Raw genomic sequence first — 12,672 nt, 5'->3', positions numbered from 1 at the left:
TATATAGAGAGAGAGAGAGAGAGAGAGAGAGAGAGAGAGAATCCGCCGAGATAGAGAGAAAGAATATATATATATATATATATAGGAGTTGTACGAGACAGTGTTGTTACAGCAATGTAACTGTTACACACAAAGTAAACTGTACAACGCAGCGAAATAACGCTATTTTTACCATAGCTACAAGGTTGAGGAGCTCCGTATTGACAACCTTTAAAGTTATTCTTATTCACTAAAGCAATTCAAGATAATCGGTTGTGGACGTAATCGCATATTCTTGAGATAAAAGGCAGTTTGATTTCGCCAGTTTTTATCTGAGACCCACTCGAACATTCTGTTCTCAGTACACTCGACAGCTCATATACGATATAACTTTCATCGTAGAAATATATATATATCTCAGAGATATAAGAATAACCCCTCTGAATGCTCGTCGCATTAGTTGAGGAAAAACTGTTGCAAGAGGTTTTGAACCTTCTTCTGCTGAATGCATGCGAGACAGCCTGAGCTCTAGACATGTCGTGTTTTCAGACGCTGTTTAGATGCGTGTCAACTGAAGGATAGGAAGGGTCAGGCATCGGAAATTTGCTGATTCTTTCTCTTTCACCGTTGCGTCTCGGATAACGGAGGATGATGGAGAGCAGGGACAACAGGGTCTCAAACTAGATAATCCATCAGAAAATTCTTGGACTGTTTTAAAGAGGTCTGAACGGCTTCGAGCTAGTTCGTCTCTGCAATGCCGTCGGATCCGGTACCATAGAACGCAAGCGGAGCTAGATTAGAATGTGGGGTCGGGGAGTATTGAAATGGGTTAGTTGTACGGATCGGATTGGATAGAGTTGCTACTAGGTTCGCCAGTCTATCGTAGCTCCAGTTGTCCTCGGCGAAGCAGGCTCGTCGCATCTTGTTCTGCCTGACTCCTTCCCGTCCGACTGATTGTCGTACGCGAACGCTGAGACTGATCGCAGCAGCTGGAAAGATCGAGTCCGGACGGGACGTTGCTGTTTATAGTGGGGAGGAGAATACAGCGACAGAAGGGAACAACTACCACTGAAGCTCCGGGACAGTATCAACGTCCGTTTGTCCGTCCATCGGCGCCTTTTCCTCCTTCGCAACCTCTCTCCCTCCGTCCAAATTGAACATGTCTGTGCCAACTTGTTCAGTTGTTGCTAGCTAAAGCAGTTGCTATAGCATAGCAGCTTTTCGAGCCAGCCCCCAAAAGTTCCGTGGTATCCCTATCTTGGTTGCTTACTACACTCACTGCAATACCGAACCTGTTTGCAGGATCGACCAGACGCGCTTGCCGACCTGGCAATCCTAGATACTGGAAGTATGGGAAAAGACCGATGGGTAGGTCCACTGCAATGAGATTGTCTAGACTTGTGGGACTGTTGAAGGAATCGCCAAACCGATGGGTGTGAGTCTTGGAACAGGGGCGAGCCATTGGTTGTGTACTGCATGTGTGTAGGGTTTGGTGGGAGATGGCGACCGGGTCGCCTGGGCTAGGCAGTTGCCCAGTCGACTAGTTCCGCTGGCAGCGGAACACGGGATGTGCATTTGAGACAACCCCAAACAGCTCTACTCCCCCGCATAGGTGGGCGACATTTCCCCGTCGTTCTAGTCCCTACCGTCGGCCAAGCAGGGACACCCACTGACATGAAACACTCTCACACATACGGCGGACCACTCTCAGGCCACCGGACCGACTCGACTAGGAATCTCTCGTCTCGACTCACTTCGCGATTCGACTTCAAGCGACGGACAGCAGGAGGAGTCGAAACGGGTGCGATCTGTCGAGCAGCTAAAGCTAAGCTACACAAATAAGAGCCACTCACTGGGATGGCACTATTACCGCCATCATGCCGGGCAGAAGCGTACGCCTTGCCACTCGAGCAGACTCGATGGCACCATGACAGACCGCCTCAATCGTCGATGTTAAAGTTGCGTCCAGCACATCAGATTCAGTCACATGAACTTCGTAGGGCAATGCTCAGCGTAGTCTGGCCGGGGACAGTTCGTTTCCATACGATAAGAAAAGCCTAAAAAGTTTACGTATGGTAGAATATAAAGGTGCTCGGCTAAAGTTAAACATCATCAAGCATCTACACAGCAATCAACGTTAAAAGAGCGTGTTGTTTCCCGAAATAGATATATATATGTACGGTAAGTACTTATGTTGGTGGCACACTTCTTCATTTAGGGACGTTACCGTATGATGAATAACACGTTGCTGTGATTGTTGTTGCGACAGAATCTACTGTTCATTCAAACACCTTTTCGCTCTGTTGATCCGAGTCGCTGATGCTAGTAGACGTTGAAGTAGCAGATGGTACCGGAGTATGATCTAAAAAAAGTTTCGATATCTGTGGGCTTTTGTCGAAGTTAAGCATAGACATGTACAAAAACAATTAGGTTACAACACTGCTCATAGTTTACATAGCTCTAAAAACATATTCGTTCTCGCTGTATATTTAAAGCAAATGTAGCTGCTGGTTCTTAAGCTTTTTGATCACACACCACGTGGGCGGATTTCAGAGCGGTTCAGAAAACAACCAAGGCTCCTCCAGAGCAAATCCTTGTTTCTGTGATTATTATAATTTTTAAAAGATAATTCCAGTGCGACATAATACATAATCTCCAGTATTCGTCGGTCTAATAAAATATCAACTGTACCGTAGATGCTATTTTTTTTTTTTTTTTTTGATAATCTACTTGTCCGTACAGGACATTCCATCTCCTTGACTAGTAAGAGCCTTTTTTTGTTGTTACTAGAACCATCTAAAACTGTGTAAATATAAATTACAGCAGATTCTACAATAGCGAACCTGCGGCTTTGCCGAAGATCGAAATCTACAGGGTTTCAACTTTTGAATATCTGACAATGTCTACGATTGATACTGACTCTTTCGTATCAATCATAGACATAAAGCCTATCGCTAAACCAGGAGTGGAAATAGTCTGTCATTGAATTACTACGCTGTTGCCGGTTGGTGATACCTTGTGATTCTCACATATATATTTATTGTACACTGCAACGAGCGAAAAATTAACTGAATGGTTTTATAGTAGCTTGATCAAAGCGGTGATCAGAATGATAAAGGCGAGAAAGAGGTTAGTTGCATACGTAAGGGACAAACATCGTCCCCTGTTATAAATATACATCAATAGAATGGACTATTATCCATAAAGCAAATGGACTGCCTAAATCCTTCTAGACACCCGTAGATGAAAGAAAACGCATAAAAAGGTTCAAATGTTAACTTCTATAAACAGTTACAGGTATGTTTGTAGTTGTATCATCTGCTTGCTGTTCTGTATAGCAAATACGTAGAATAAAAATCTCCTTCGCAAGAAAAAACTGTCTATTCGAAAAGCAGAGCCCGTTTCCTCTTGTGAGCACATGCAATACATAGATATACACATGCATGCAAGTTGGGGATCAAGGGCCGTATATATATGAACCGGCAACGCTATATGCCACCCTATATGAAAGTGCTACAGGGGAATAGTATGAATATGCATAGCCCCCGTATCCCTTCCCGCGTGGCCGTCCCATAAACACCCCCGTTTTGCCCCATTGGACTTATTCTCGAACAAACCATATTTGTATACAATGCAATATAGTCTAGCTAGATTGCCGCCAAGGCAGCAGCGCAGCCCTGGAGGGTATATAGCCATGTACCCATTTGCACGTGGAACTAGCCCGTTGCATAGCCCCGCATGCATAGCCGTGACGCGGCCGCAGCTGTAGTGATAGAAGCTTCTCTTTAGCGCTTCACGCACCCCTTACACATACACAGAAGCACACTCAGAGTCCTTGCAAACACTATGTGATACGTCCCCCATTTACCGGTTTACTCCTGACTACACGACCTCCCTTACAGCATCCTCTTACCGAAGGGCATAGGATGATAATGTTGATGATGACGATGATACAGCAACTACAAACCCAATATTTGGTTTGGGATGTAACCCGGGCGGTTGACTCGATAATGTAGTCCCATGCATAGAAAATGTGTGTGTGTATGCGTTTAAAGGATAAGCTGCAACTTGGCACCGTAATACGCCGATCATGACAATGCGTTCAATGCTCAAAGTTAACTAAAGCTTGACATGCTACGATATAATGATGTAGCATTTCAGCGCAAGTATGGGGACCTATTTTTTGTTGATTATATAACGGTGCCGTAGACAGTAGATGTTAAAAAAGATCCGTCAACTTCACATTGATAACCAGACTACTAATGATAACGATATACTTTGTCTGTTTCAGGAACATGGACGCTGTATGCTCCGAGTATCTGGTGCCAAGTCAGAGAATGCTTTTCAGGTAGATGCGAAAAAAACTGATATTTGCTTCATACTGCTCTACTAGCCGGCACCGTTTCTCAAACTACGATTTGCTACTCTCTCCATTCCGTTTACACTGAAGCAACTCCGCTCCGTCCTGCACAATGCTCAACAGAGGCCCCAACCAGCCATTGTTTTCCCTTCCGTTTACCCAAAATCTTCACAGTCGTCGTCGCATGGCCGTTTCACATAGCATCATTGTGCTTTTTGCCCCTTGCTGGTATTTGGGTTGCTTACTAGCTTCGTTGCCTTATTGTGGCAGCAACAGCGCTGGCCCGCCTCCCTGACTTGCCACTTCTGTCGCTCACAAGGCGCAACTTGCACACAAGCGAACAACATTTTCTCACTTGCTCTACCAACACCTCCACGAATCCTGTGTACTGTCGCAAGGCCCCTGCCACAGCCCCTATTGACCCTCCGTTTCGCCTCTGTCTCCATTTCCCGCTCGCGCTCTTTTCATATCCTCCTTACCGCTATCCTGAAGGAATCAAGCGACTTGCTCCCAGTTGGCGGGAGTTGTTCCTCGTTGTCATCGTTGCCGGCTTCTTCATCTTCGCTCTCCTTGTCTTCCTCCGCGACTAGCACCAGCGCTTCCTCGTTTTCGGATTCTTGCTGGCCAACTTCATCGGCCGGTCGTTGGGTCACTCTGTCGGTCGGTCTATGGCCTCGTCCGGTGTTTTCTCCCTTCTCGTCCTTCCGGCCAATCTCGCAGGCTTTCGTCCGCTCTTCTCGTCGGCCGCCGCCATTGCTGTTGCCGCGTTGTACTCGTCGAGTAGTCAGTCGCCTTTTTTTCGTGCTCACCCGCTTCAGGGCTAAGCCCCAGGCATTAAGGAGCATTACCCAAATCCTTGTCAACAGGTCTACCGCCAATGGAGCCGGTCATTGCTTCTGTCGGATGTCCAACAGCAGCATTCCTTTTTGGGCAAGCCCAATAGAGGTTCACTAGTAGCAATAGTATGCCCTTCCCACACATTACCCTTCAGGAGTTAGCTGTGTGTTGCCTTCCTCGATTCAGCCCGCTTATGCCGCACTGTACCTCTGCTGCCGCTAGACAGCAGTAGCAACTACGTCAATAGAGCCAACAGGTAGAAAGCTTCCTTAACTTCTGATTTCTTCACTCCCTTCCGCTGGCTCAGCCGTCCAGCCCCAGATTCGTAGACTAGCTTGCTGCTTGCCTTGGCCTGGGTTGCCCACTGCTTGGCTACAACTGCATTTGATACTAGTCCTGTTACAACTGGACATTTTGTTGTTCTGTACCGTTATGTGCTCCAGTAAACATATGCTCATGCAATCCTGCGGTTCTGAAAACCTTTCGAATGTCTTGAGTCCGACAATACGGATAGTTTCACGGGTGTGATTAATGTCGCAGTGCTAGCCTTGGCGTGCTATAGCTTCTGATGATGCTCGTAACTGTTTCTGCTGAATTTAGCGAAGCTTTAAGCGCTATCATCTTATTGGACTTATTGATGATTTTATGTTGTTTTTCGTTACTTGTAAATCATTTAGTTAGCAATATGCCTATATCTGACGACAACACTTGGCCACATGCGTATGCATAAAGTGTTTGGTGTTAACCTTTCGTATTTCAGCGTGGGTCTGGGCCGAGCTCACTTCGAGAAGCAGCCCCCGTCGAATCTTCGCAAGTCAAACTTCTTCCACTTCGTCATCGCCCTCTACGACAAAGCTGGTCAACCGGTTGAAGTTGAGCGGACGGCATTCATCGGGTTCGTCGAGAAAGAACACGTCAGTACCATAGCGTATTTTTTTTTTTACATGTAAATGTTAAATCAGATAGTTGAACCAGGTTTGCATTTCATTTTGCAAATTAATTATTGTAATCGCTCGACTACACGTTCTCTCAATATGAGCTGAATTAGATTTCACTTAGGTAATTGAGCAAAAAATTACGTTCCAAAAAAAATAGACCATTGAACAGCCACGTTTTGAATTCTTTTGGAAATAATGTTCTCGTAGCAGCGCTGGACATAGATACACTAAGGACCACAACTAAGACGGTCGTTAGTTAGTTAAGGCGGGATGTCGCTCAGGATCAGAGGATAAATGAATATCGCTAACGTCGCGGTGATTTAGTGTGCTATCAGGCGCATTTGGGTGGGTAGTGACTAGCACTATGAGCGAAGGGCATAGGCATAATTGTCAGGTTCGCCTTCTTCATTCACCATTTCACTGGTCTGTGCGTTCTTATGGCGACTAGGAACCGCAAAGCATAACATGGGATAGGAAAACAAACGACTACCCTCCGGAATGCTCTTCGGTACGCTGGCTTTATGCACTTTATATCGTCTCGTATCTTATTGGTGATGGCGTGACCATGAACTCAAGCCAGGCTTGTTCCGCAGATCCAAATTGAGATGAATACTCATGAGGTCACGAAGACACCGATTATCAACCAGACGCCAACTCAGGCTTTTGACCAACCTCCGCGAACCGACGGACACGACGCGCTCATATATCGATTCTTTAGGCCTCACCTTGGAGACTCAGAGGATAGCAAAGGCTGTCCGGCCAGCCTCATGTGCTTATGCCATTCCGTCCTAGCAGTATCAGCTTTGGATCACTAACCAGTTTTTTGTGGGTTCTTCGTTCCTATAACCGCTCTTCACACCTTTTTCAAGCCAAGAGAGTACGCGGGTAGTTTTGTATCTATCAAAACCTGATATCGAGCTTCAACAGAGGGAGGGGTAAGATGACTCTAAAACATTTCTAAGAATTTTCGAGCTGCGCCAGTACCTGCAACTGTGGGGTTCCTTTGTACTTCGGGTCAGGACAATGGCCAGGTAAGACAACGGTGTGTTATCTTAATTTCGTCTCATATATGAACGAAGCGACACCATAGGGCTTACTTCGCTTGGAGCCGAGTTATAGCTTCGGAGCTTCAGACGATTGGCCTGATATAGCATACACCCAGGCACATGTTGGTCCATCGTTTCGATCCAAAAAGCAAAGAGGCGTACATTATGATTTGACACGTGTTCGTGACTATATCTGCTTCCGCTGTAGCTGGTGTTAAGATGTCGAATTTAAACTGTTGACAAATTAGAGCTGGTACATACTATCTGTATTGCTGAAAAAGTAAGGTAATCGAGTAACTATTTTGTAGCCGTTATACCTATTGAACCGAAAAGGCTAGATAGGATCCAAATTGTTTTTATAATTACTTAAAGCTGTTTATCATTATTGTGAGGAAAATTGTAGTTTTAAACGTTTAGCTAGCTTCTATTATTCATTAAGGCTCAACAAATAAACGCACAAAAGATGTCATCACCTATTGCCATTGTTACGTGCGTTGCATTCAGGACACATGCGTCAGTTACGATGTTCGCGACAGGTTCCTTTAATGATATGTTGTTGGCCTCGTTCGCAGATGGCCATACAGCTGTCGTGCCTGCTGCAATCATCATTTAATGTCCTGTCATACTTTTATCGTCCTGTAGAGTAAATCTATTACTGTCGAAATGTTAACTTGTCCTTGTGAATTTCTATTTCTAATCAAAACCTGTATCTTTTTCGGTATAGAGATCTTGTTCAATTTGCTTAATTCATAGATACTATTCATTATCTTAATTTTTGAATGATAGCAATTGTGAGCACGAACGCAGATACACAAATACAAGGTGGCAATATGCCAGCTCGCTACAACAAAGTGAATCTAGTTGATCAATTGACGATGCTACAGATGACACTGACCATGTCTGTCAGCCACGGTCCAATATTTTTCAACAATATGTATGCAAAAAAACTACGCATATCATTCGGATGTGGTGGTTGCTATCTCACTGTCACTGCCGAAAGGGAAGGTTGGTCAGTTACAGAGTAGTAACAGAAAGCGAAGTGCTCAGGTGCCGACCTGTGCAGGTACTTAGGTTTACCCATATCAAATGAAGCTCCAATTATATCATTCCTATTGTGAGCAGGCCCGTTGACTCTATCTACCTGTGTGTATACGCATCTCCCTGTGAGCTTGTTGTTGCTCGCTTACCATCTGTCGCATGGAGTCATACAGTGGCATCTCCTAGCGTGATACCTATTTAGAGTCAGTCAACTACTGCTGAACGATATATCTAGTGAGACTCGCTACTTACTTTAAAGATGTGCATCGCTTCGTCCGCATATGACTATAACATAAATTGCGTGTCATATCTCAGTGAAGGTGTGTGTGTGTTGACTTCTGCTGAAGGTTGAACTCGTCGTCAGGAGTCACCACCGTCGACAGTTCCGCGTGAGCGCTCAGAGTGACTTCGTGATCGGTCGTGATGCAGCCACTCTAGCTATCCCCATCTCGCTTTCTTCATGAGTAGTTCGCCCCACTTTAATCCTACTTTAATGGGGGGCGGGGGGGTCAAACCGGCGGGTCACAAACTGTTCGTGGCGTTGCCAATCATCAAGTGTATGCACTTTTTGTTTTGTAGCTGTATGTGTGTGTGTGTCAGAAGTCGCAATAAACATTCTAATAGCAAGTATATAGTATAGAGTATTAGGCACTCTGCCCCTCAATCTTTAGCTTCTGCAACGCTGTCCGCTCTGAATGAACTGTGTGACCTCGCGATTGGAGTCTATCTTGTCTACAAGATCAGTCAACCGGGAAAATGAGTATTCACCTAACGGGCAACTTAGCCGTTGGGTGGCTAGTCAGCCAAAGCGTTTTTGGTTAGGCTGTGCAGGCCGTGTCCACCCCTCGTGTTATACTTGATCGTGCATGGTACGCGTACAGCGAAGAGCTGAGTCGTCGACGGGGTCCTCGTGACGTACGTGAACAGTGATCGGGCAGGCCACTTGTTTCGAGGTTTGCCAGAGTTTCCTGTCCCGTCGCTAGTTGATGAACCTGCGACTACGATGAGGGGTGACGACCATATAGGTAAATGAAACCGGTGAAGTCACGGTGGTTGTAGCAGAGGCGACGGTGACTTTGAAACTGATGCTTTTCAGTGTAGCGGGTCTATTGAGGTCAAGTGAGGCTAAGGTCTATCCTAGCCGGAAAGAATCTGAAGCATTATTAATAGGCGAAAGAGCCGATATTTTCAAATTCTACTAGTCTCTTTGCAAATTGGTTCATTGACTCAGTGATTCCAAGTTTTGAGGGCCTTCTTTCTGTTTTCCTCTGCCTGTGAGTGTCGAAGCCGGACGATATATAGCAGTATGGCTACTTAGTCCGATCAGCCAACGCTTCCCGATGAACACCAATAGCAAGTTATAGCCATTGGTAAAAACTCCGTATTGTCAACAATAATAAGCAAGATGCCACAATGAGCCTGTATTTCCCGTAACCTAAAAAATCATCGTGCTTGGTTGGGGGGCATAATGCACCAAGTATAAGGTCGTAGCGGGCTATGGTGGTTGAGATCAACGATGCCCCGATACTTCTACCTCCACTGGCGTTACCAGTAGAACGCAGGGTCGGCAACAGTCGACAGGCAATAGTGGGCTTAGGGTATGAATGCTGTCACTCATCGCGTCATTTTGGTAAACATTAGTCTTGGTGATGGCGCTTATCGGTAATTGAATCCTGCTGATTCACTGGACAACGTATTGAGAGATAATGCATTAGCAGAAAGTAAGAACCACAAATAATAGATAAATTATAATGAGGTGCCGATGTTGAATGGTGATGTGAGACCACTGTGCGTTTCCGTATCGGCATGCTCTGCTTGCATGGTGTTTGTGCGTATCGGTGCATATTCAACCACAACGACGCTCTACTTTACACGGCAACAAACAAGCACGCACCCATCATATACACTGGAGGTGACACTGTGTAACCGAGACCTGACGCGATATCGCCGGGCATACGATGCCCGTGCTTGGTATGTTGTGTATTAAACTCTCTAATAGTTCGAACGTCGGTTACCGTTAGTTGGCGTACCATTTTGCCCACGATAATCCACTAGCTTGATTTGAGTTTTTTTTGGGAAACGGGCAGGGAATAGGGGGGTTTACTCGAGAAGACGCGAGTATATGTTGGAAGTGAGCTTTATGGGGAGGATGAGATGGAGGTGGCCTGGGTGGACGCTCGCGGCCCGAGATAGTGGCTAATGCTACTCCAATCGGGTTAGCAGTACAGTCCCGGCTAGCCATGAAGTTAGCTCAGAGCAGGACACCCATAATCTAGCGGTATCAGCCATGGACGGCCATAGCGAGTGTTGCCTTCAAGGCGGCTGACCCTTCTCAGCCAATGCGACGATGGTGCGCATACACACGCATACATTTCCCCACTCAGCTAATGTCCTTAACCGCCTCGGGGTCCTGGCCCAGACACATGGGAGAGCACGCGGCAATCTTCTATAGCAAAGACGGTTAGACTAGCTGTCCTATACATATAATAGCACAGTAATGTATATTGTTTGTTCTATTCTATATACAAGGACAGTTGCTCACACTGTGCCGATGTACTTCCAGCCCCAGCAGGGGGCGCTGTGCAGCCGCACGTTATTATTATATATTTAAGTATTTATATACATGTACTTGTATTCTCAGGAACTGCTATATTGTAACTGGATTGCCGAACGTGAATTAAATCCTAATAACAAGCTTTCTTTTGTGATACCTTAGCTTATAACGCGACAACAGCCTTGTACACAGCCTACAATGAACACGATAAAAGTCTTCTTATGAATTTGCAGAGACTGATTTGAAATGTTTACTAAAGACAGTACGTATGTGTGCTTTTCAGGAACCCGATGGACAAAAAACCAACAACGGCATCCATTACCGACTGCAATTGCTTTTCGCTAATGGTCTGTATCATCCAGAACTAAGGATATTGTTAACGGACGCGTATTTACCACTTATCGTCTTCAAGCTTGATTACGACAACACATATAAAAATTAGGAAGATTCCCGGAATCGCTTTTGCGATCTAACTTATGCAAATTTATTGAGGGGAGGCGAGTAATCTTATCTATTTTTTGTACGAGACACAATCATGCTTGCGTCACACTCGTCTCGGAGAGCAATTAAATTCTATTACATAACGCTTGGTAGTGTCTAGAGAGCAGACTGAGCTGCAAACCAGTCTGCCTAATCTATCTATTCGCATAGTCATTGGTTTATGTATTCCACTAGGCGATCATCAAGCTTTCATTAAATGTTTGTGACAGTCACGTCCTGCAAGAGAACAGCAGGAATGAGTACATTCAAAGCGAACATATATGGCTTGAGAAAGAAATTGAGAAATGGGGCGCTGCAGGTACAATCCGGAGCTCGAAAAAGCTGAGCTTCATATAACGTCCTTTTTCAGGTAAATGAGTGAATCGGTACAAACTGATCTCTCTCTCTCCACACATTTACGCGAGGAGCGCCTGCGGGCAACCTGTGGCGGTCGCTGCAATGATGATTACTTCCACAAGATTTACTTCAGTCACGGTCCTCTCGGCAAAAGCCTTAGAATAGGTGGATTGGATAGATGAAAAGGTTGTAAGGAGGAGGGGAAGAGGAAGCGCGGTAGGGAAATTGGTGCTGGTGGTAGGTGTTAGATTCTAGGCCAGGCTGCCAAGCCGAAGGCAAGGTGCCGGTCGTAGTTATGATGGAATTTAGCGAAACAGGCGAACGGCGGAGCCACTGCAATGGCAGTGGTCAGGAAGAGACAGCTGCGGTCCAGCTCGGCTGCTTTCGCTACAACGGCGGCGGCGGCGGCGGCGGCAGCAGCAACGAATGGAATAAGTCGTAAAGTATTCGCGTAAAGGATGAATAATTCATCAACATTTTATTTATATTGGCTCATGAATGGAAGAGGAAGAAGAACTGACCAGCTGGTAGCATTAGCAGCAGACGAGTTGGCGGTGTAGTACAACTGTGGAGCATACGTCGCTAGAGAAGACGACGACGACGACGCAAACGAAAGAGAAAAGGAAAGAGCGCGGCTTTCTCGTCGTACAACCCAGTTGAGACTTTCTCGTGACGGCATGCCTCTCCGCACCGAAGCTCCTCTTGCTTCGCTTTACTTCATCGGAGCTTGCCCTGCTTCGCTTAACCGTCAACGGGCCGGGAATCGCTTTACCAGCCAGCTTTCTCCAAGCCGACGAAGTCGGTTAGAGGCGGCAGCGGCCCTATGACTTCTCTTCAATTTTCCGTTTCTAGACAGAATCTCACTGTAAGTGCTGCCTGCGATGACCCCGATTCTCGAAGCTCAGTGGATCAGGAGCAGTGCAGAAGAGGTGCCTGTTGATCCCTCGCTCGCTGAGCTGGAAAAGGGAGAAAACAGTAATTTGATGGACCTCGTTGCGGAAACCCCGTCTGAACGGGACAACTGGTCATCATGATGTTTTCAATATTTTTTAAGTAAAGGTTACAATCTGGCTTTGAATATAT

At 45.8% G+C, this 12,672-nt stretch overlaps 1 protein-coding gene across 3 annotated transcripts in view; it reads left to right on the top strand.

The window, feature by feature from the left end:
• The window catches only part of kn (EBF transcription factor knot), a 108,369-nt gene that overhangs the window by 11,085 nt on the left and 84,612 nt on the right, over nt 1-12,672 (top strand). For all 3 annotated transcript variants that reach the window (XR_015316369.1, XM_022815598.2, XM_022815599.2), the window contains exons 2-4: nt 4,271-4,327; nt 5,937-6,090; nt 11,036-11,099. Coding sequence is in view for 2 of the 3 variants with exons in the window: in XM_022815598.2 (XP_022671333.1) it covers nt 4,271-4,327; nt 5,937-6,090; nt 11,036-11,099 (275 nt within the window). In the remaining variant the exon portion in view is untranslated. The remainder of the gene's footprint in view (nt 1-4,270; nt 4,328-5,936; nt 6,091-11,035; nt 11,100-12,672) is intronic.

The sequence above is a fragment of the Varroa destructor genome, unplaced genomic scaffold (assembly GCF_002443255.2).
Source record: "Varroa destructor unplaced genomic scaffold, Vdes_3.0 BEIS01000007.1, whole genome shotgun sequence".
In the NCBI taxonomy this organism is placed as follows: Eukaryota; Metazoa; Arthropoda; class Arachnida; order Mesostigmata; family Varroidae; genus Varroa; species Varroa destructor.
This window is presented reverse-complemented; position numbering and strand designations above follow the sequence as displayed.